At 34.0% G+C, this 25090-nt stretch overlaps 1 protein-coding gene across 1 annotated transcript in view; it reads right to left on the bottom strand.

The window, feature by feature from the left end:
• LOC136037579 (uncharacterized) overlaps positions 1–25090 on the bottom strand; it is a 178402-nt gene that overhangs the window by 57069 nt on the left and 96243 nt on the right. Inside the window, exons 6-7 of the mRNA XM_065720300.1 lie at positions 20913–20977; positions 16390–16597 (exon numbers count right to left, since the gene is read on the bottom strand). Coding sequence (XP_065576372.1) covers positions 16390–16597; positions 20913–20977 — 273 coding nt within the window. The remainder of the gene's footprint in view (positions 1–16389; positions 16598–20912; positions 20978–25090) is intronic.

Genomic DNA, 25090 nt, shown 5'->3' with positions numbered 1-25090 from the left:
TATATATATATATATATATATATCACAGGTGGGACACAGGGACACAACTACAATGGCGCGTAACTAATATGGCGCGTAACGACTTACACTCGCAGGGGGGGGCTTGGGGGGGGGCGAAGCGCCCCACCATAGAAGTTGCCACAAATAAAAATTTAGGCTTTTGTTACTCCGGTTTAAAGCACGAACAACCATAGCGACAACCCATTGAAAGTTGTTAATATCTTTCTGCTTATGGATGTCAATAATGCTTATAAAAATTATAAATCTTGTTTATGAATACTTTGCTTTGGAGCCTAATAAAAAGAGTTGCGATTTGTAAGATAGTTTATGCAGTAAATAATAGTATTTTTATGTTTAATCAATTTTATGATTTTAGCTTATAATTTTAAATAAGTTTTCAAGATTTCAACTGTTTAAGGTGCTTTTGGTGTCGACTTTCAAGGCTCCTTGTGAAACGGATTTTAAAGTATCAAGGAAGCAAGAATAAAGTCTAACTGTTGAATTGGTTGAGCGAAGACTTTGTAAACATATGTAACCCTTAAAAAATTAGGACAAATCAACAAATCAATTTTTGATGAAAAGTACCTTCATATCCAGTTTTTGATAGTAGCCCGAACCAATTAAGGGGATTTGATTCCATGAGGAATCAGCCAATCTCTCCATTATGAAGTTTGTTCTAGTTTGTGTGGCCAAACTATTTTGAATTGATTGTGCGGTCTTACCGCAACTTGTAGAGCTTGGATAAGGGATTCAAAGAAACGGCAGAAAAACTAAAAGCCGACACTTACTTTCCCTGAAATCTTAGAAAAACCTTAGATAACTTCGAAGACCACACTGCCTTTCCATGACGAAAGTAAAACAGTTCAAAATAGGGATGAAACCTTTTTATTGACAGTGAAAAGATATAAAATTATTTAACTGGATATTTCGAACACATATACAGTGTTCATCATCAGCAGTAAAACTAAAACTGCTGATGATGAACACTGTATAGGTGTTTGAAATATCCAGCTAAATAATTTTATATCTATTCACTGTCTTTAAAAAGGTTTCATCCCTATTTTGAACTGTTTAACTTTTTTTTTCGATCAAACGGAGCGGAATTTTCTTGTTAAATTTCATGAAAGGGTTGTACCTAAAATTGTTGTAGCACATCTGCTAGGAAAATGCCTAAAATGACTTCAAAAGAAAATCATTTGATCAATTTGACAGCTCTTCAAATTATCTTTGGTGCAACCCGCTTCGACTAAAAACTTTGCTGATAGAATTTCATTGTCTTTTTAATCAAATCTCATGATAAAATCACAAATTCTCAATAGGTTTCAACGATAAGTAGCCCCTTGGGAGAATTCGCTAATGAGCCCTTTGCCTTTGAGACAGTCAGCCGAGGCTCACAAAATGATGTTTGATGTATCGAATCCTCTTAAAGAAAGAAACATGGACCAAAAATCGGCAAGCAAGAAGCTTAAAAGTTATGGTTTAAACAGCTTAAGAAGGTAAAACTTTCCCTTGATGGCTTAGCTGTCTTTGGGCATCAATATATCATTTAGTGCTTGAACTTTTAGGACGAAAACGTTGTCAGATTTAACTAATTAATTTTACTTAATGATTTTCAAAGTTCAATCTGGCAACACTGAAGAACTCTGATTTTTCCCTGAAAGCGTAATAGATTTGAAACCAAGCAGAAGAGAAATTTTTAAAAACTTTAGTTTTCAGAACGAATGGATGTAAAATTGGTCCAGGGACAAAAATGTTTAAATTATGATCTTGTTTACAGTTTTTTAAGTGCTTAAACTTTGAGGACAGTTAGTAGGATAATATTGATATTAGGATTCTGCGCGGGATTTTACAGTTGGTTTAATAGATTTTGCAGAATTTTCAAATTATATCAAATAACTGCGACAAAGAGGGATACTATTAATCAGAACATTGATAAGGGAAAGCTGGACGATTAGTATATTTTTCACAGCATATTGAGTACTGCCAGAGTACTCAGGCAGGATTTACTATTCACCATTTGGGACCAAGCGTTTGGAATGTGCTTCTGGCGAGTATTATGGTGGCTGAACATCTACAGCAATTTAAGAAAAGATTAAAGAAGTATTTATTGGGAGGAGAGGATGATCAACCATAGTTAGTGTAGTCTTTTTTTTTGATGAGAGAGATTGATTTTTGATTTTTATTTTGTTCATTAATATTGCATTTATTTATCTATTTTATTAGTTTATTTAGTCGAACTTGGATATTGATTGTTGCAATTGTCCGTCCTCAGAGCTTTGTTTCTTCTTGGACAGCTACTTGTTAAATGATTAAATAGTGTTTTGTTTTAATAAAGTTTGATCCAGTGCAATTTAATTCCTTTTTTTGTTTTATACACTCACAGGAAATCAGCCTCGTTTATTTTCGTCTTTTTCTTAACTATTTTGGTTCCTCGTTTTGTTGTGCGTCTTGTATAACAGTTAAAGTCTTAGAACGTTCTTTACTGCCCTACTTTTAAATATCTGGCTTTCCACTAACTACGTGGTAGAGTAATTATTCATTGATGCTTTTGTGAGACTCTAGCAAAGTCATTTTCACATATTTTGAGATTTATATGTGTGATCCAATTTTTATTTTCAAGCTTTATCACAGAGATATTTCCCCATAGCTGATGAAAGTATAATAACACTTTTCTTCAGTTCTTGCGTGAGCTGTTTGATTGACGCTCTACAATGCCTCTCATGCATTAAAAATCTTTGAAAGGAGTCTTCAGGTTCAATTGTTATCCTAAATTGTTTCTTAGAAAAATAACAAAGGATGTACGTAGGTGGTGAAATCCATAATATTCTAAGGAAGAAAAATATTTCGCGGTAAGTCTGTTACAGAAAATATTGAAGTGGAAGGCCCAAGGCCATATCCATAGGAGGGGTATAGGGGGTTTGACCCCCTTGAAATTACTTCTGACTCGTAAAAACGTAACAAAAATGCATATAAGCATCTGATGTGTTTTAAAAGTTTTTCTAGTCAACCCATCCCTGCAAAAAATAACTCTCCCCGAACAAAACTCCTAGGTATAGCCCTGGTAAGGCCTGTATGATATGGAAATTCACTTATTTTTCAAAAACTCTCTGCACTGAAAGAACTATCAGCAGCTTTATTTTCATTTTTTTAAATCATAAATTGTAGTGTTTCTGCAATTATTAATATCCTAGATAAGATAACAATGTAGGATCAAAGATATAAGCATCCTATAATTTGCCACCTACCATGGTAGCAACAATAACTACAACCTAATAAAGAGCGACCCTCAGCCTATAGTAACAGCAAATTTAAGATCGGGATTTGAAAAAACTGTCTAAGGAGAAAGAATTGTTGTTTGAAGGTGGTTTATGAAATCTAACAATTATTTTCTATTAGCTCAAGAGTAAAAATTTGGTGAACTAACAAATTCATGTAAAGTTTCAAAAAGACGTTGAAAACTTCTGAAACTAGGACGGATTGAAATGAAAAATGTAGTGTTATAAGGAAGCTGTCTTCCTTTTGGAATACCTATGGGCATGAGGCTAACGTCGGATCTCAGGGCCTATGTCTTGGTTAATTCTAGAACTAGGAGCCATAGATGACGGTGGATGACAGAGATAAACTACAAGGTCGAGGGCGGAAGTGTCAGGGGTTAGTGAAGTGCAAGTTTGACGAAAGCCAGACACTCTTTCTGACAATACGCATATAATATCCTATGGCTTGCCCAGTCCCATAGGCTGAGTCCACCCTAATGCCCTTGCATAAGGATCTGGTGCAACCAAGTTATGCCACCTTCCAACTTTAGATATTTCTCGACCTTTTGTTGGCTACTCAAGTGATGAGCAAGGAATATTGTCGAGGGTGGAATAGCTGAGGTGGAAGCAATCCATGAATGAACCTGAGCCGTGGTGAAGATTTATGTGAAGATTAGGGAAAAAGGCACAGGAGATAAAAGCCGGTCTTACCCGTGTCCACGGTAACCAATTAAAAAGAAGCACGAGCATTTGTGCCTTACCTTGAGCTCACTACTCAAGCGGCAGCCCTGTAAGACGGTGAATAATCTTGCATGCTCTTAATAACCCCTGGATGAAAAGTCGAAAGGGATGGGGCAGGGTGTGCGTGAGAGTTCCTCCAAGACCAAGTCCTTGCTGAAGTCTAGACAACGCTGTGTTGTGAGTGGTGGTCTAGATTTAGTGATGAAAATCCACACTCAAGAAAAAAAATATTGACGCTGATGAGAAGGTTAATTTTAATGGCAAAAGTTGTATATGAAAGATCCCACCCTTGGAGTTAATGAGCATTGACGAAGAGAAGATACTATAAAGCCACAAAGAGTCCTTGTCACTACTTGTGAACTCCAAGATTTTGGAGACAGCAATAGCGAAGAGATTCTGAGAATGATACAATCACTGTTAATGATAATTGCTATGCTCGTCATAGAACAAAGAGCTTAAATTTGAGTTGAGCTTGCTTAACGTTACAATCGCATCTAATATCTTAAGCGTCGGAAGATAGAGCTTAGGGAAGGTCAGGGGAGCCAAACTTCATGTGAATAGGTAGAAAAGGACCGCTTCTACAGCGTGTGTTTGCCATTCACAAAATTTAGAAATCTGGAAATAATCTGAATTTTCTTCTAGAGATTTTGTTTCCGTTACAGTTTAAAATCTGATTGGCTATGATGAAAAATACCATTATCAAAGAAGGTAAAGGAGCTAGGGAAAGGCTCTATAACAGATGGAGGAGGCCTGGAGGTTTTGAAGTATTTAACTGCGTGAAAAACCACCTAGTGCAATAGGGGATTGAGCCCTACTTTTTTAATAAGAGGAACGCTTATTATAGTCATTTTCTCATTCTCGGACCATTGAATAATTAATATATTCAAAAAATTATTATCGAATTAATAAATTAAATAAATATCGAATTAATAAAATTAATATTAAATATCGAAAAATTAATAAATTCCAGCGGCAAAGAAATATGTTGAGAGATGTAAAAAAAAACAAATTTCTGCACTTATAATGGAATGTTGGCCATAAATTCGCAAATCTTCCTCCCAATTCCTAGAAAGGCGTTTAATTAAGCAACGTTATGAAGGCGTGTTGAAGAGGGAGAGCAAGCAAATTACTCGCAAATATCTGAACTGAGTCCAAACAAAAGTTAACCTGAAGACTGGTAGGAATTACTATCCGAACGAATATCCTAAGGACTGGGATGCATAATCAGAAGGACTAAACTGTTTAGAAGAGAAATAAGGAAAGCAAAGAGACCCTCTAGGAAGATTTTTTGTGAAAGTGCTGAGTTAGATTAAGCCAGAAATAACCTATTAAACACTCCAAGAAAGAATTGGGTGCACACGGATGGCATTCTCACAGCTAGTTGACGAAGATACAAACAACAAGTGGAAATAACAGGGTTTTTTTCTTAACAGTGGAACCTTAACCCTACATGAATATATTGACCATAGGGCTACTCATCCAAAAAATATTGTAAATATAAAAGGAACTTACATTAAAATAAAAACAGTCATAACATCCATACTTCAGCGAAGTCCTGGAACTTCGAATATGTGTGTTTTTTTTTTGTCTTTTACGATAATCCATCTATACCCAAATGATAATCCCTTTTCCCCTTGGCGACCAAATGAATATTATTAAAACGGGCGACTTCAAAAAGTAGGAGAAACCCACCAAAAGCCACTAGATTGATGTTTAGACCCTTCTTAAATTTTTCCCTTGAAAAATCCCTCATTAAAGACCTTCATCATATCGTAAAAGAGAGCTAAGGCGATAGCTGCCCTCTCATTAGCTTGGGAAGATCCCCTCCCCCCAATAAAAATGCCAAAAATAAGTAAATGTGTGATGTTTACAAAAAATAATTTATGAATAAAACCATTTTCTTTAAGCCCGTACCTTCCTCTTAATGTAAATTTCTGTAACCCTCGATATTTATTTCTGTTTGCCATCACTATCCAAATCATGAATAACCAAAAGTTGAGATATTTAAGCATATTAAAAAAGCCTATTAAGAAAAAACCTAATATCAAGATTATCTGCTGTTCTTTTCTTTTAGGGTTTTAGAATGGGTGTATTAACAGAGAATTACACGCTTTGATCATTAAAAACTCTTTAATAATTTTACACTGAGGAAACTTGCCAAAATTCCTATAACAAATTCTCTTTATTTTTCTTAAGTTCTCTTTGCCAACTCAATTTGGCGCGTGGAGATTTAAAGGATAATTGTATGGGTAAGCTTTTGTCGGGATTGCGTTGTCTAGAGGATCTTTCTGTGTGAGGGGTGATTTTTTCTTAAATGTGGAGCCGGATTTTTCCGCATTATTTATAAGACCATGAGAAATTAAATTCGAAAAATATTTTCTTCAACTGAAAGTAAGGAACGACATTAAAACTTCAAACGAACAGAAATCATTCCGTATGAAAGGGGGCTAACCCCTTCTCGAAACCTAACTCTTTAAGCTAAGGTTTGACTCTTTGTTAAACCCTACTTTTTAAAGTAATAAGAAATTTTAGCGTAAAGAGCGGGGTAGTGAGGAGGGAACAGAGGTTTTCGCATACGGAGTAATTTCTGTTCGTTTTAAGTTTTAACGTTGTTCTCTACTTTCTGCTTAAAAAAAAAAGTTTTTTTAAAGTTTAATTCCAGATGTTTTTGATATAATGCCGAGAAATCCGGCTCCCCCCACCTTTAAGGAAAAATCCCTTCTCCAGAGGCATAGTAATATCCAAACTGTGTTATTTCCCCAGGATGTTATCTCAAAATGCATAGTTTTTGAAGCTTTCAAACTACACTGAAAAAATGGCTCTATCAAAGTTTTATCGGATGATTTTGGGTAAAATTGGGATATGGAAGGGTGTTAGCTGCTCTGCAGTCTTTTGTTCACTTAAAAAAGGAGCTAGAACTTTTAATTTTCGTTCGATCCCTCTGTCGGTGTTTTAGGACTATTGTTTCGATAAAATTACCCCTGGAAAAAATAAATAAAAATTAACAACCATCCGTGATCAGTTCTAATGGCAATAATAAGAAATTTCACATTTTTCCAGATACGAGCTTACAGCCTCAACAGTAGGGTTCCCTAATACACTAAATCTAATGGTGTGGTTTTATTTGAATTTTTTTTGACGTCAAGGGGGTGTTTTTTCAATTTTTCGAAAATCAATCAAAAGCTTGATAAAGCTCTTATATTCGGGAGCAGCACATTAAGCCAATTCTTTTGATATATCAATTCATATCAAAAACTCCATTTTTTAGAGTTTCGATTACTATTGAGCCGCATCGATCCTTACTTACAGTTCGTTTACCACAAACTGTTTGATAAGAATAGTATAGTCAAAAGTAACTCCGCTCCCCTATCCTCAATGATTGTACGGTTGCGTCGCCAATAGTTATTAGTTATATAGCTTTCCTTCTTCTAGTAGGGGCTGGAACGTCAATTTTGGTGACGTAACGTCCCTACATACACGAGTGACGAAAAAATTACTAAAAAATGAAGCGAAAATTAATAGATTTGGAGAATGAACTCTCCCTCCAAGTTTAAAAAATGTATAGGTCAAATTTTAATACAGGGCATTTTTATGATTTGCTGTTTTCCCTTTTCCTATTACAATGTATTAAAAAAATAGACTAAAAATAGTATTAAGAGAATGAAGTTAGAAAAGCAGGAAGATAAAATTTTGATAAATTGATGATAGAATTTGTATTAAGAGAAAAATTTGACGAAAAACCCGTAAAACACTTCTACTTCTATTATTCAAATAGAATTGCTGAAATTTGCTGCTAAAAAAAATAAATTCATTATAGTTCAAGAACAAGGACCTACTTAACCTTTCATTCAGTCGTTTTATTAATTCACATAGAAAGTACCAACCAATAGCTCTATGTAACCTATCAAGTTTTTTCTTCCCAAAATGTTTAAATATTTCATCAATTGTATATTACAAAATATTTGTTACGCAATAATATTGATTGTTTGACTTTAATAATAACAACATTATTTTACACATTGAAAAGTTTATGTGCGACTCAGGGCACCCTTTATATTCCTGAACGATGATGCAACCAAAGAAAGAAATAGAAAAACCAAAGCCCTACAAAAGTGTGCCATATGATGCAGCCAAAGAGAGAAAGAAAGAGAGGAACCAAAGCCCTCCAAAAGTGTGCCACATTATGCAGCCAAAGAGAGAATGAAAGAAAAAAAGAGGAGCCAAATCCCTACAAATGTGTGCCAGATGCAGCCAAAGAGAGATGGAGAGAAAAAAGAGAGGATCCAAAGCCCTACATAGGTGTACCACATGATGCAGCCAAAGAAAAAGAAAGAAAGGAACCAAAGCCCTACAAAAGTGTGCCACATGATGCAGCCAAAGAGAGGATGAGAGAAAAAAAAGAGAGGAGGCAAAGCCATAAAAATGTGTGCCAGATGCACCCAAAAAGAGAAAGACAGAAAGAAAGAGAGGAATCAAAGCCCTACAAAAGTGTGCCACATGATGTAGCCAAAGAGAGACAGAGAGAAAGAAAGAGAGGAACCAAAACCTTACACTTCCATATTCAAAAGTGCGCTTAAAACACATTGTTTTATTAGTATAAGATATTTTTGCTGCCATATTATTCCTTATTTGCAAACTTTGTTCTAAATACTGTCATTTCAAAACTAGGTTAACTAATACTTTGATTTAACAAAGTATATGAGCGACTAACATAGATAAACCAGGAAATTAATAATAAATAATAATAATAATAATAATTTATTTGTTACCCGCTTGTTTTGACAAATTAAGCGGAGTAAAAACATTAAGGAAAGAAAAACGAAATAACACAAACAATACAATTAATACAGTCTAATCAAAGGGTGGTAAGGGCCCAAGCGTTGACAGGCCTCAGCACCTAATCTAGCATAGAGTTTTTTATAAACGAAAATAATATCAGTGGCACAAAACTTTCTGATAATCTTCTGATTTCTATAAGAACGCGGCAGATACAATAAATATTTACAATAACGAAAATACATAACTCTTATGCCCTGCAAATCTTGATTATTAAACAACGGGCGCAAACCGGAAAGAAACAATATAGAATGATCGCAATATGTAGAATAAAGTCTGGATAAAGCCTTTCGTGAAAATCTGCCTCGGTTCGGGACAATTTTCGCGTACCCTTTTTTAAGTTTACTTTTAATATCATTTAGCCCACAGGATCGAAAAGCTGATAAAGATGAACAAATATTAATACCAAGCCACCGAATCGAAGAAACGAGCTTAACTGAAAAATAACCACAATCAAGATCACTACTTTGATGCTTAGCATTAAAAACTAAATATTCACATTTTTCAGTATTAAGTTTGAGGCCGATTTCCTCAAAAGACTTAGAAACAAGCTGGGTCGACTTAATTAGGCTAGATTTAGTGCGGCTGATCAAAAGTAAATCATCTGCATATGCAATGTACGAAAGATTAGTTAGGCCTAAAAAACATGATGGATTAATACGTGGCAAAACAGAATAAAGACAAGCATTAAAAAGATAAGGGGATAAGACTCCTCCTTGCCTAAGACCAGAACGGATGGGGATATTACCAACGTAGGTGTCACCTGACTTGAGTCGAACATATGAATTAGCATACCAAAAACGAAGAGTTGATATAATAGACACATTTGCACCAAGTTGGATTAAAGAATACCAAAGTTGGCTATGACAAATTGAATCAAAAGCTTTTGAAACATCGAGTGCACAAAAATGAACCTCAAAACCATTTTTATGCGCTTCAAGTAATAGCGAAACTATAGCACGATGAGCGTGTTGGCATCCTATATACGGCTTAAAGCCAAACTGATTAGACATATAATCTACATTAGACAGGAGATCAGGGAGCAAAACATATTCAAATACTTTACTTAAAGTACAAGCAACCGTAATAGGCCTATACGAAGCGCAACTAGTTGGGTCCTTACCGCGTTTCAAAATTGACGTAATGTTACCAACTAAAAAAGAATCAGGGACTAAAGAAGAGCATAAACACATCTGAAAAAGTAACTGCAAGTGATAAACTAATTCCTCCGAATCGGTGTTGAGGTGAAAAGCACTGATCCCGTCTATATCATAAGATTTCGATTTAAGTCTCTCTACACTTCTTTTGACACGGTCAACACTAACGGGAGGTACATGACCTTGAATGATTTTGTTAGGCAACAGATTAGAACAGAGCTTGGCAAAACGAAAATGAACCGCATATATCACTGTATCGAAAATTTTACTATAATGATTGATCCATGATACATTAGGGATTCGGTCAGCCGTAGGCGATCTATCAAACTTCGCGGCATTGATCACTTTTTTCCACTGGCTAGGAGACTTAGGAAATTCAGCACCATTGTACCTAATTTTTCGAAGATAGCGTTTAAAATCAAGTTTTGTTTTTTGTTTAATATCGAAAACACTACCCCTTAAGGGGCGGCCGCAAGCTATCCAAATTTTTAGCCACAACTTAGCCCGATTTTTTTTTGTTTTGAGCTCTGGGTCATTCTTCCAAATTGAACTTCTTGTTTTTGCTCTAAAGCGACATAGGGGAACAGCTACTTCTTCAGACCTCTTTAAGCACGATACAATGTGGCTATAATAAATATTAAGCTGAATTCTGGCTTGTGGGGACCCAACGCTTGTACACAATAGATTAAAAGGGACTTTAATCGTTGATAGAAGGCTAACAAGCGTAGAAAAATAAAGAGGCCAGTCAGCTTTGTTCCATTCTCTTTTAGAAATCCATTTTCTAGAATTGGGACGAAGGTTCTTCTCCGCAGTAGCATTAAGGGTAACAGTGAGGGATAGGGGGAGATGGTCGTAATCACGCTCATCCTGATCAACATGGACTTCGCCACAGACGAGACCAGAAGAAACGATACAATGGTCAATGTCTGAAAGTGAGCCACTATTATGGATATAGGAATGGGAGGCATCTTTCTTCAAAATTTTGTAACTATTCGGTAAGGAATCTAACAGAAGCTCAGTCCGCACTGATGAAGAGTGAATGTTACAGTTCAGATCACCGATTAATAACCAATCCAGTCCACTACTCTCAATGCCATTCAAAAGACTTTTTATTAATGCGCAAAATTTTGTAAATTTAGTTAAACTTCGGAGGGATTTCTGGTCGCAGGGGAGATAAACATTAATGAGGACAAGGTTGGCAAGACGAATAGCAATATAACAATCACTCTCGTGATAGCATAAAGGGGGTGGTGAAAACAGCATTTGTTAAGTACATAAAACTGCATCTTTGCAAAATCTTAGTAGTATTAGGCCTACAAAATCAACAAGAAGTTAGTTGCAACATTTTTAAAAGTAAATTCTCTGTTTGTCTCTGAGGAGATCTCTTGAACAAAACAGAATACTGATGCTGAACATATCTAGAAACTCATAAACTCATACTGAACATGATAGTTAACAATTTTAAAAATAAACTCTCTGTTTGTCTGTGATGAAACCTTTGAACAAAATAGGATACTGATATCCAGGTCCAGCCAAAGAAAAAAAGCTCCGAGACTTAGCCCTTTCAATACTTTTTATAATAGCCTAAGGATTTTCAATTTATTTTTTATAATCTAAACTTTTTTGCTGGGATTGTCACTACGAAAAAGTTGCCAACTTGCACCAACTTGCACAAGTTTGTGTTGGTAATCAAGCAGTTTGGACATTGTAGTTAATTGACATTTTTGATATTTCAACACCAGAAACAGTAAAAAATCATTTATTCTATTTGGCACAAAAAGAGAACATAAGCGGCGGGTGCTCATAAGCAATAAATATAGAAAAAAACTAATCCTCATGTTCATCAGCAGTAGCTGATCTTTTGGCTTCTTTAATTATTTAAAAAAAGACTCTATAAAAATCCAAACTTAACAACTTTCTTCAGTATAATGTATCCTGTTGGGAGTGAACCCCTACTAGTTATTAAACTTTTCTGAGCAATTTCTTATGATTTTATTTTGGTACTTCTGGTACTTTATTTGGTACTGTGAGTGTGACGCCAAAATGAAGGAAAAACTCGTGTCCTTAAAAAACATTCCAGGTTTTATTTACAAGTATGACTATGGCATGAGTTGGCCATAATTCCTCCAAGGAAACATGAAAAAGAAAGTAAAAGGAGTACAAAGAAAAAGAAATATGTATGAAGTAAATTATTTTCTTTATTCTTCCATATACCTAATTTTCTATGCTTTGTTTTTACTGGTGTTACTCTCTTGATTACGATTTTCCCAAAGGAGAAAAGAATGTAAGCTTTTTATGAGGTCTAAAGGTGTGCAGAGCCACGAAGAAATCACTTTAAGGAAAGTGATAAATATCATAAAATTGGAAATGTTAGCTCAAAATAAGAGACTATATTTAATGTCAGAAAATATTAAATTCGTTTTTAACAAGTGCCTTGTGTTTTAATGTTTCCTTGGTTAATTAAATCTTTTTTGTAGGTAATTAAACCTGCATTTGATTTCATATCGAACAATGTCAGTTTAATTAGTTGCATAGATTATCTATGTACAAATTCTAATAAAATTACTTGGAACAACAGTAATTAACAGAACCTAATGAAGTAGATTTATAATACGGCTTAGAATTTCGACCTTTTGTCCTTTCAACATTGAGGGTAGTGCGTGTCATCTATAGCCCCTGCATCCGCGCCCAATTCTAGAAGTATATTTTAGAGCATAATAGGCCTTTCCAAAAAAACATTTGCTTTACGTAATAATTTAAATTTTAGCGAGCCCTTGAAATAATGAACCAAAAAAAGAGATTTCCAAATCAAACAGTTCGTGGTAACGAACTGTAGTAAGGAGCGACCCGGCTCAATAGTAACCAAAACTCTAAAAAATTGAATTTTGATACCAATACCTACATCAAAAGAATTGCATTTTAATGCTGATTTTAAACATATAAGTTTCATCAAGTTTAGTTTTACCCATCAAAAGTTACGAGCCTGAGAAAATTTGCGTTATTTTAGAAAATAGGGGGAAACGCCCCCTAGAAGTCATAGAATCTTAACGAAAATCACACCATCAGATTCAGCGTATTAGAGAACCCTACTGTAGAATTTTCAAGCTCCTATCTACAAAAATGTGGAATTTTGTATTTTTTGCCAGAAGGCAGATCACGGATGCGTGTTTATTTGTTTTTTGTTTTGTTTTTTTTTTTCCCAGGGGTGATCGTATCGACCCAGTTGTCCTAGAATGTTGCAAGAGGGCTCATTCTAACGGAAATGAAAAGTTCTAGTGCCCTTTTTAAGTGACCAAAAAAATTGGAGGGCACCTAGGCCCCCTCCCACCATAATTATTTTACCAAAGTCAACGGATCAAAATTCTGAGATAGTCATTTTATTCAGCGTAGTCGAAAAACCTTATAACTATGTCTTTGGGGACGAATTACTCCCCCACAGTCCCAATGGGAGGCGCAACAAGTTACAAACTTTGACCAATGCTTACATATAGTAATGGTTATTGGGAAGTGTACAGGCGTTTTCAGGAGGATTTTTTTGGTTGGGGGAGAGGTTGAGAAGAGAGGGATATGCTGGGGGAACTTTTCATCGATAATTTGTCATGGGGGAAGAAAATCTCCATGAAGGGAGCGCAGGATTTACTAGCATTATTTAAAAACACAATGAAAAAATAAATATGAAAAAGTTCTTTCAGCTGGAAGTAAGGAACATCATTAAAACTTAAAACAAACAGAAATTATTACCCATTTGAGGGGCTCACCTCCTCCTAATACCTCGCTCTTTACGTTAAAGTATTTTTAGTAATTTCAACTATTTATTCTACGGCTTTTGTGATTCTGGGGTCATTCTTAATGAATTGGGACAAAATTTAAGCTTTAGTGTAAAGAGCGAGGATCTGACAAGGGGGCGAACCCCCCATATATGTAATAAAAATATGAGAATACAAAAGTTCTTTACGTAAGCTAGTTTATAAGTTACGTAAATCTTTTACTAATAAAAATATTCGTAAAAAATTAAAAGTTCTAGTTGCCTTTTTAATTGACCAAAAAATCGGAGGGCAACTAGGCTTCCTCCCCCGCTCTTTTTTTCTCAAAATCATTCGATCAAAATTATGAGAAAGCCATTTAGCCAAAAAAAAAAAAATGCAAATTTCGTTTTAATTATTTCTCTGCGGAGAGCCAAAATCAAAACATGCATTGATTCAAAAACGTTCAGAAATTAAATAAAAAAACAAGTTTTTTTAACTGAAAGTAAGGAGCGACATTAAAACTTAAAACGAACAGAAATTACTTCGTATATGAAAGAGGCTGCTTCCTCATCAACGCCCCGCTCTTTACGCTAAAGTTTTTTACTGTTTTAAAAAGAAGAATTGAGAGACAGAGTCAAACTTTAGCGTAAAGAGCGGGGCGTTGATGAGGAAGCAGCCTCTTTCATATACGAAATAATTTCTGTTCGTTTTAAGTTTTAATGTCGCTCCTTATTTTCAGTTAAAAAAACTTGTTTTTTTTTATTTAATCTCTGAAAGGTCTGACACGCTTTTTGCACTGAATGAATAAAAAAAAAAGTGTAACAGAAAATTTTATTTTGAGGAAAGAAGCCTATATACTGTTTTTTCATTAGTGTTTCATAGATTGATATTTTTTTAAATTAAAGTTTGAATTTCAAAGATCATAAACTCAAACAGTAGAGTTTATAACTTGAGGCTAAACAACGTCAGTCAAATTTGTCTTTAGGTGCGTTCGAGAACTCAATTATTACTAATAAATATTAATCATTTTTTATTATTGTTATTCCAAGACAACAGATAAGCCCAAACTACAGCCAATTTTATTACTATAAGTGCAAAAGAGACAGCAATGTTAACCTTTTTAAATTATAAAAATAGTTTAGGAGCTAAACTTGTTTGTTATTAGCCTTTTGGGTGCTACTACCCTTAGTCTGGAGTGGTGTATGTGCCTGCAAAGAAAAAGTCAAGTTCTATCCATTATTGCCAAACTTTGAAAGGCGCTCAGCGGAAAGCACCAATAAGTAAATGGAATGTAGAAAGCATCCTAATAAAGTAAAGTTCATCTATGAATATTGTCATGTGATAAACATGCCAAAGCATTCAACAATGCATTTGTGGTACAATGCGTAATACATGCGTACACTTTTCTTTTTCAAAATGCCAATTTTCTCGCTTTTGAAGTTTTTTGTTGCTGTTAAAATGTCCCTTAGTTTGGGTAGAGTAACCATGGTAGTATATCTGATAGTATGATAGTATGATCAAATAATTAAAACACTGCTTCTTTGAGATAAATCTTTTATGTCTAGCCCAGGAGTTTGGGTCATCCAGAAAAACCTGTAGTACTTGGAAACAGAAACCGATCCTGCAAAAGGAGCCCAACCACAGGAGTCTCTGATCACGGCTCCCTGGAATCCTTGTAATTATTAGATTGTTGCATAATTCTGTGTGATTTTCGTATAAATCACCTTTTTTGTGTTTCTCATGCTTTACCCCTTCTCTGAATAAAATTATTGTATACTTCACTACTGTACTAAAAATGACCCCTGTTGAATGCTCAGGATTTTATAAAACAATAATTTCATGCTAAACTTTGAAAAAAGTCTTATTATTCTTTACTATTTCCTCCTAGTCACTCATACAACTTTCCTAGTAAACCAAATTTGGTAAGTGTCAATTAGTAAGAATAAACAGGAGCGACCCGAAAAGTTTCCTTGCTGAACTTGGAGCTCTAAGATACCACACTGTCAACTTGTCAAAACTAGTTCCAAACATGACCTATCACAAAGACATATCTTTTCCAAGAGAGAAAAACAACTGTTTAGGATATTATAATGTGTATCTTCGAGTGCTGGAATCGTTAGTGTGATGCACTACTGAACAAAAAAAAAGATGTTTTTATCTTTTAGGATTTATTTATTATTTATTGGAATTAGATAAAAAAAAAAAACGTTATTTATGAATTAAATCTTCAAAATGACCCATACTAGAGAAGATCTGTCACCCCCTTTAGCGAAGAATAATAGGAAGTAATTCAAAATTTACTTCATTCTTTCCTATGACTAAAATGAGGAGTTACTGACATTGGGGTATTGCATACACAAAGTGGTGCGTTTTAAGCGTGGCAAAAGTATGCCAAGCGTGGTGGAACTGTATGACACATGTGGCACTCTGAGATCCACCAGAAGGTGGAAAGCAAGTGACCCCTCAGATTCAAATTAATTCTTTTTTTCTTCCTCAACGTGGTTCTTTAAGCAAAGGGCCAATTAAATCCTATCACATTCCGTGAAGTTCGAGGGTTGCAATTACCTTTGTATAACATTTGGTTATGTCTATCATTTTTGTTTCAGTTGCTTATTTTTACTGTCTGTTAAAGATGAATAATAAAATCTGGCTTACCTGGCTCAGGTCTGGCGCATATGAAAGATCCAGAATAACAAATGCATTCTCCTCTATAAGCCTGATAAGCAGGCCCTGCATGGCTGTAGAATGCCAAGTTTGTTTCACAATGCTTTCGCTCCACGCAAGACAGTATTGTGCATGAAAGTTCATCCATACTTTTGCAAATACACAGCTCAGAACACTCTGGTTCTTCTTCACGGTACAACTAAAAAAACAAAAATAGATAAAAGAAATGCAAGTCAAAAAAGTCAAAAATATCAGAAAAAATTTGAACTAACTGTTTCCTTTTAAAAGACTCATTTTGTAGAACATGATATAACTGTCATTTAAACAGCTGGCGAGCAGCTTGATTTTTATTTCAGGGGATGCCAGTCATGCTTAGCTATGGGGTTTTATTGTTTAGAATTGTCGTAGGAACTGGATCAGCAGAAGAAATCCATACATATTAGAAGATAGAAGAAAAATAAAAACAGTGTTGAACATGAAATCTCATCTACTCTGTCGCAAAATCGTAACCCAGAGCATTGTTTCTTCTTAACAATACAAATAAAAATTAATAATTGGATAAAATTGTTACAAAGTGTATCCGAAGTTTCTAAAAAATATAATCTGTTTTGCAGGACACGAAGTCAACTGTCGCCTTTCCTTGGAAATTGTTCCAAAAAAATTCTTGCAGAAGAAATTAAATTCAATCAATCAATCAATCAATTTATTTATAACCCATCTACAAAAAAGAGGGCGAAACGCCCATAAAATGGAGTAATAATAGAAAAACAACTTAAAAAAGCTATAAATAAATACAAATCAACACCAAAAAACAGTTAAATAAATAATGCTGACAATGGATGAGATACAACTAATTATATAGTTGCCAATCGAAGAGTAGTTGTGCAAGGGCATGTTTTGATTAAAAGGGCACCACTATTGCTTATAAACATGATATTAGTCAGATAATAAAGGATGCCCATATAAAGGTTAAGGTGTTGCATTAGTAACTTCATTAGGTTATATTAGGTTAAGCAGGGTGCCACTGCTTAACTACATAATATTTATGTTTGTGAACTGTCGTCAAAATCAGATAATAAAGGGTGTTCATATAAATATTAAGAAGTTGCATTAGAAACTTCATTAGGTTATATTAGTCTAGTCAAGTTAGGTCACACGTTACGGTTTAATCAGGACGATATCAGGCTATAGACTTTGCTGCTGTCAATCTAGGACGGGCCAATGGAGGATCAGGACATCCCTAATTTTTTTGTGGAATTTTTGAATTTTCGAAAATGCTTTTGGAATTTTCCAAAAGCCTGCTTTTGGAATTTTCGACATGAGACTTATTGCTTCTCTAGTATATTAATAACGATGGTAGAAAAAAAAACATTAATAGCGGGGATTGCCAAAAAAACTGGAAACTGAATAAACTACGAGTATTTATAAACAGATGAAGAATATGAACCTTCTTTTCCAAAAAATTACAAAATCACGATGGAATCTAATAGAATGGTAGATTATTAGTAGTAGTAGTAGTAGACAGGTTTAATAGCAAAAACTTGATAGCTATCGCTGATTTGTGTTTCTTTACAACATATACAAAATCAAACTACACTTGTAAATATAAATCAACCTATAAATATTAACTCTTATTAGACATTTTGACATTTTGAATAGTGTTTTAGTTAGGTAGTGATTAATACAGACGATTAAAGGAAACCGATATGACTTACTTAGTAAGATGACAAACAAGAACAAATCTTCATTAACATGTCTCTAGTTAAACTAATTATAAGTCAGTCCAGAATGAAGAGCAGAGTGTAAACACAAATTAAAAAAAAAATTTAATTTATTTAGTTGCACTAAAAAGATACTTTTTAACATTTTATTAGCTTTGAAAATTGTTATTGTCGAGCAAGTTGATGTCACGTCCTCAAAATCGAAGGAAAAACTGTGATTTATACAGTACACACTACAGAACTGTAGTGTGATACGAATTGAAATTTTAGTTTTTAGCAAGTATTAAAATCGTTTTATTTTATGGCAATGTTTATATACCCTTTAGCTTATTCGAAATCAGCTAAACAGGAACGGGGTCTAAAAATCCTTAACAAACCTCTTACTTCTTGCAGTCACTCCCCCCTTAAACGATAGACTTGTATCGATTTTATGCTATGAGCTCTTTCTAGTAAGTATTTATTCAAAATCTCAACCAATTTCTGTTAAAGCATCAAAGACATAAAATAAAAATAATTTTTCTGTCCCTGGACCTATTTTGGGTCTATTAATGCCTGAAACAACGATTTTTTAGTTTTTTCTTTTGATTGTTTTTAGAAGCTTTTAGGGAAGTAGCATATTTTGTCAATGTAGTCTTGTTGAGCTGTGTAAAATGAAAACGGTAAAACTGATTGATTAAATTTGACAACACTTTACGTTCGTAGAAATTCAAACAATAACAGTGTGTCAACTGCCAATGACAATCACACCTTGAAAGGAAAACTAAAAATTCTTAAAGTTTTTTTTTATGGCCCACATTTTTCGCTTATTATCTTGTTGTTTTTCCCTCATGTTCACTTTTGAATTTGGCACCTGTTACTTCCAAAGAGTGCATAGTTGCATATGGAGGCGTGTTTCATCAAAAATTGATTGTCAGATTTATCAAATATCTAAGATATATATGGTGAAACAGGTTTCTATTTAGCAAGTGAAAAGAACCATGCTTCATTTTTACTGTTCTTGGTACTTTGTGATGATTAAAAAAAATATTAAGTGACAATTGCTGAACACAAGGAGCTAACTTGTTTTCCTTTCTGCCCAAGAGTATACCATAATTTTGTCTTGTATCTTCCAGATCGCAATTGTTTCCCCGCTTTTTATTCTCCTACTGCTTCTGACAGTGATAGCTGGATATTAATTTAGTACCTAATGACGATTACTTAAAAATCATGCTAGCGATGGAATTGAACCCATGACTCCCTAGTGAGTAGCTGGGGCTTCCTGCTCTAGACAAACAGTCACACCTAGCAATCTTTCAATTGCTTACTATTGAAGACTTCATCATTCCATATGAATCAAATTTCATCTGGTGTTTTGCTGCTACGTCAGGTGATTTTAGCTGAAATTCAGTTTAACAGAATTTGACATGGAAATTTTACTTGGACCAAGTATTGGCAAAAAATACCGTTAAAATATTAATGCAAAGCTCCGAAGTATTTCTAGAACAAAAAATCGTTCCCACAGTCAAATATTTTATCCAGAACAATTTATAACAGTAATGTACATATTTTTAAGCACATCACCACACAGCTATTTAAATCTTCGTTTGCGAATGAATTATAAAATATGTCTATGCAGCAATTACAATTTGAAGTTTCAGCTATTGGGTGCATTTTTCTTCTTTGCAATTTGCTGCTAAATTAAAAGTACTTCGTTTCAAGAATATCTCACACTTTTTCTATTTATCAGAAGATTAACCTAATATATAATTCGGAAGATGTAACTGGAAAATGACCCTGATTGATTTTCCAACGTCACAACGGGGGAAAAATGTTAACCAGTGTTTCCATTTGTTCTTTTTTCAAAAGCCCTGCTATTCATAACAACAATAAAAATCATTTACAGTCTAAGAAAATGCAAAAATGTTTTTAAGCGTGAAAAATTGTATATGGGAGGAAAATTGAATTAACTTCGCCAAAATTATCACAAAAGAGATTGGTGATGAGAATTACGATAAGTAAACTGATTTATGCAGAAGAGTAGTTTGAATTAATTTATTTAAGAATATGACAATAGTAATAGAAAAGCGATCTGGCTTGTTTAGTCTTATATACTTATACTTGACCTTAACATACAGGTCAAGTAAAGGTCTAATGTATCAACCTCTGTGCAGCACCTTCTGTCTGCGTGAAACTACTATCAGACCTGATTTGCATCCTAATCAACAAAATAAACACAATACCCTTATATCATTATTACTGACAACTCCTTAAACCAAAAACCACGAATCTTCTTCTATTTTGGCAAAGCAAACTGAATATATTTTTGGGGTCAAAATCTTTCCCTATCTTCTGGTTTTCAATCTGCTAGAGAATATTAATAACAAATATGCAACAAAAATAAAATAATCTAAATATAAAAAAAAAACATGGAATAAAGTCTATAACGAAATGTAAAATGAAAAACTTATTAGATTACTCAAGGGTGAATGATTTGTACCTGCATGAGTGTAACCCCTCCTTATACTTTTGGAGCAATGTTATTATGGTTTACGAAAGAGTTTTTGCCAGAAAATCATATTTTAACTGAATATCAAAGCAAAATCCCCTTTTTTATACTTTTGTTCATATAGGGGAGAATGGTTAGGTCCTTTGTTCACCTTTGTGAGTGGTACTAGCCACAATCCCCTTTTTGCATACTTTTGGTCATATAGGGGAGAAGGATTAGGTCCTTTGTTCAACTTTGTGAATGGTATTAGCCACATTAATGAAAAAAGGTTTAGTGTTTTGACAAAGATAATAGTAAATGGCCCATACTCTTTTTCCAGATCCTTCTCCGATAAAGATTTCAGGTTGATTAGGCCGAATAGCTGAGCAGGATCCTGCAAAAAAAAAAAAAAAAATAAATAAAATCCACACAATACCGTAGTTGCATTTGGAAAAATGTGATACTAAAAAACTTATGTCGAAGAAATATTTTGATATTAAACAATTGATACTAGAATTATTTTATGGTAGAATATTTTAATTACAAGTTTTATTTCAGGCAGTTTAATCTTACATTTTAGTAATATATGATCAGATCTTTGACATGACAACTTTCAGGACACGAATGAAAACACCTTGAATTGCGGCTAGAATTCGTCTTAGCCGCATTGATTTTGGAAAACCGTGCGATTTTTGCTGAAGTGGATTCTCAGTTTCTTGTCCAATGGTTCTAAACTAAACAGAGGGTTGTTTTGTTATAAGTTTTAGAGGTAAAAATTTTGTGATTTCGGTTGATATTCGAGATTATTTTGTCGAGAGTTATCTCGGTTTTAGCTGGTTAAATGGGTTTGATTTGTATTATAAAATATAAGGTTCGATAACTGATTTCAAGCCTTTCAACTTAACTACCTTTAAAATGAAATTGGAGTGGTACCCCAACTTATAGATCACCTTCAAATTAGACACTAAGTAAATTTATTCTGCGTACTAGCACTGTGGGAGCGAAATATAATCATATGAGTGACAATAATAAATAATTGCAAAAGCAAATGTTGGGAGACGGGTATAAAAAAAAAGCAGTATACACTCTTCTATGATGACCAGATGAAAGACATTTCACCCCCTTTACATAAGAAACAAACTTCAGAGTCTCCCCTCCTCCCAAGTAAAAAGATTTTTCTTGAAAGTTTCGACTTGATTCTCCGACCGTGAGAGAGAAAACAGCAGAATTAATACAATTTTTAATTTGTAGCCTTTTAGTGAAGCCTGGCTGGATGTAATCTTGGCATCGTTGCCACTTCGTGAGAAAAAACTACTAGATATTAGTAATTTTTTGGTTTATTTAGTGATTTTCTTCAATAACCAAGTGATTTAAACGCTGCTTAGTAATTCTTTTGTTTAGACAATACGAAAAATCGCCAAAAATAGCAATAAATCACTAGGGTTGGCAACCCTTAATCTTTTAAATGAGAAATGCTTACGCACTCTTGTGAATTTCAGAATCACGCTCACGCTTCAGGTTATTGTCTCTTTGGAGATATCTCAGACACCCGTTGTATAGCATCACAGGGTTATTTTTGGATTATTAATTAGCTGGCAGTTACCGACATTACCAATTATGTAAAGTAAGGTAGTTTCAGATTTTCATATTAGGAGAAGTCTTTATGAATATAAATAGTTGAGAGTCACTCATGGCATTAGAGTTTTCAAAAAAATAGCTGAAACAAAATAATATATATATATCAAAAATGAAATAAACTCATTTTCAAAATGGATTAGAAAGTATATTTTTTTTTGAAACCTAGGAATATAAATAAAAACAACAAGTGCAAGATGGATTGGGCTTTACATATCATAGTGGTCAAATTTATTTAAGTTATAGATATATAGATGGAAAAAGTTGGTTAGTCCACGAAAAGTAGTTAAAAAGATTATATAAACCTAATCCATTTTATGCCCCTCATTTTCAGTTATATCGTTATACTCTTGAATATGGAAAATATATTAACTATTTAGTGCATTTCAAAAAAAAGTTTATCTTTTAATTATTTCGCCCTTTTAGCCTTCTTACTAATATGAAATTTTATTTATTCTTACACAAGTATTTATAGAGTTTATATTTCTAACTACTATACGTCTCGGTTTAAAATTGGAAATAGTTTCGTCTGGATTTCATTTTGACCTCATTAAAGATTTGTTCTGCCTAAGACTCAAATCTAAGTTACCACGGCCGCAGGTAAGTGTTTTTACTACTTCGCTGTGAAGTCTTGTAAATGTGGCAAAAAAAAAAGCCAGTGAGTTAACGAAAACAAAATAATAAAATAAAACGCGGATTAATACTAAGAAATAAAAAAAATAAGTCATTCAACCTGAGGTCTGAAGTATTTCGATGCAAAATTTTATATTCCATTATTTTAGTTGGTTCCAGGTTATGATGATTGTCATTCAAAATCCATTTAGACTGAAAATCATAAATCTATATTCAGCTACTATTTTACAGACTTTACAGAGCTATTGCGCGTTGTAATTTCAATCATTTCTAGTTAACTGAACTTTGAGAATAATCAGAAAAGTAAGTTCTGATTATTTTGTTGGTTGTCCGATGAAAAGCTTGAATTTATTTACTAAACTAACTATTTTGTCCGGGAAATCAGGGAACAATAGCAGCTTCAAATTAATGGAGAGGTAAATGATCAATTGTACATTAGCTATTTTAAAAAATTGTGCAATTAAAAATGGGCTAAACTTGAGAGGGGTAAAATCCCTAAATAAAAAAAAAACTATTGGCAGCACCTAACCTCACAGATTTAACACAGTAGAGCCCTGACGTGCCATTTCTATTAGACTATCTTTATTTAAAGGGTAGCGACTCCTCAAGGGATGCGGCTTTTACTTGGTCTTTATTTTGAGCATATTCTACAATTTTCCGATTTTTTCCAGGTTATGCTTTTATGAGTATTTTACAAGCTCCAGTAAAGGAACGAATTCCCGGAGCAATCCTAAAAACATAAAATCAATATAGTTTTTCATCCAGTTTTGAATTTAGAAATCTCCTTTCTATTTTGCCAAAACTGAAAACTTGACTCGTGAGCAATCTCCAGCTTTTTACATATTAGAGCGGAATTTAAAATCGCTGCACACTTAGATAACAACAAGCTGAATAAAAATCGCCTTAACTGAGAAATAGATTTTATCTAAAAAGTTCTCAGGAAATAAGATTGTGATATACAGCTGAAAAAAGTAAGGAATATATAACAAATAGTTGGTGGTTGCTAGAGAGATAGGGGATCTAAATTAGAATTTTCCACTTTCAGATGCCGAGTGCCGAGAGATTTCCAAAGAATAGACTGGCTTGAATTAGAATTGCTAGCTGAGCTAAGCCAACTCTTCTAAAATATGTGGAGATTTCGGGGAATAGTAAAGCTGTGACTTCGTAAGCTTTATTTTTGAAAATGACCATAATCGGCTGATCATAAAAGGGCTGAACAAGCTTACTCGATTTTATCTCGATGCACTATAAAATTCGGATGTTCCATACTAGATATCAATAGGGGCCCTACTCCGAAATTTGTGAATTTGAATGGTTTTTACCAGTCTAATTTGTGTAAGGGGAAAATAATGAGTTTCTCACATGCCATAGAAGTAGTGTTTTCCGTGCTAATTATGCTTATATCTCTAAGACCGTCTTTTAGAAATTTCCCAATCTTTGCTGTTTGTTTATATTTTGAATATTCGAATGTTTAAATTTATCAAATGTGTAGAAAATGAGTTGAAGTTTCCAGCAACTATTCCTTTGGGGTTTGCATGAGCCCCCTACATCCCCTGGGGAAAAGGCTGTAAGTTATTAAATTTCCCCATTGTTTATTATAGCATATGTTACTGGGAATTACACAGACTTTTTAGGGGGGAGGATTCTCTACGGAAAGGTAAGTTTTCGGTAGTGATATTTGCAGGAGAAATTTTACACACAGGAATTCACCAGAATTTCTGCGTGAAATTCAGTTTGTTTATTTTACTTTCTCTTTGGCAGCTTAATTTTTACATGTCAAGATGTTCCGAGATAATTGTCCGGGGAAATTTTCAGCGGGTCTGGAATTGTTCCGTTTGTGAGGAGAGATGCTCGCTCTTCAATACCCTGCTCTTTACGCAAAAATTTGACTTTTCTTCTAATCCTGTAAGAACAACTCCTGAAACACGCAGACCTTTTAATTAGAAAAACAAAAATTTGAAGTACGTATAAAACTTTAGTTTGAAGAGCGCGGGATTGAGGAGGGGGTAGTCCTCCCCATTTAAGGCATAAATTTTGTTTGTTATATGTTTTTATGTTGCTCCTCACTTTCCGTTGATTTTTTTCATTTAATTAAACTAAGACGCGAACTTGTAAAGAATCAAACGAAACCGAAAAATTGCAGGAATGAAAGAAACTATTATAATTCAATTAAAATTTGGGTAAAAAGTATTCATAATAATCACAAGAATTCCAAAAGCCAGAAAATTATTCTTTATTT

Source organism: Artemia franciscana, chromosome 17, assembly GCF_032884065.1.
Source record: "Artemia franciscana chromosome 17, ASM3288406v1, whole genome shotgun sequence".
Lineage (NCBI taxonomy): Eukaryota > Metazoa > Arthropoda > Branchiopoda > Anostraca > Artemiidae > Artemia > Artemia franciscana.
Note: the sequence above shows the minus strand (reverse complement) of the source record. Positions and strands in the feature narration are given on the sequence as shown.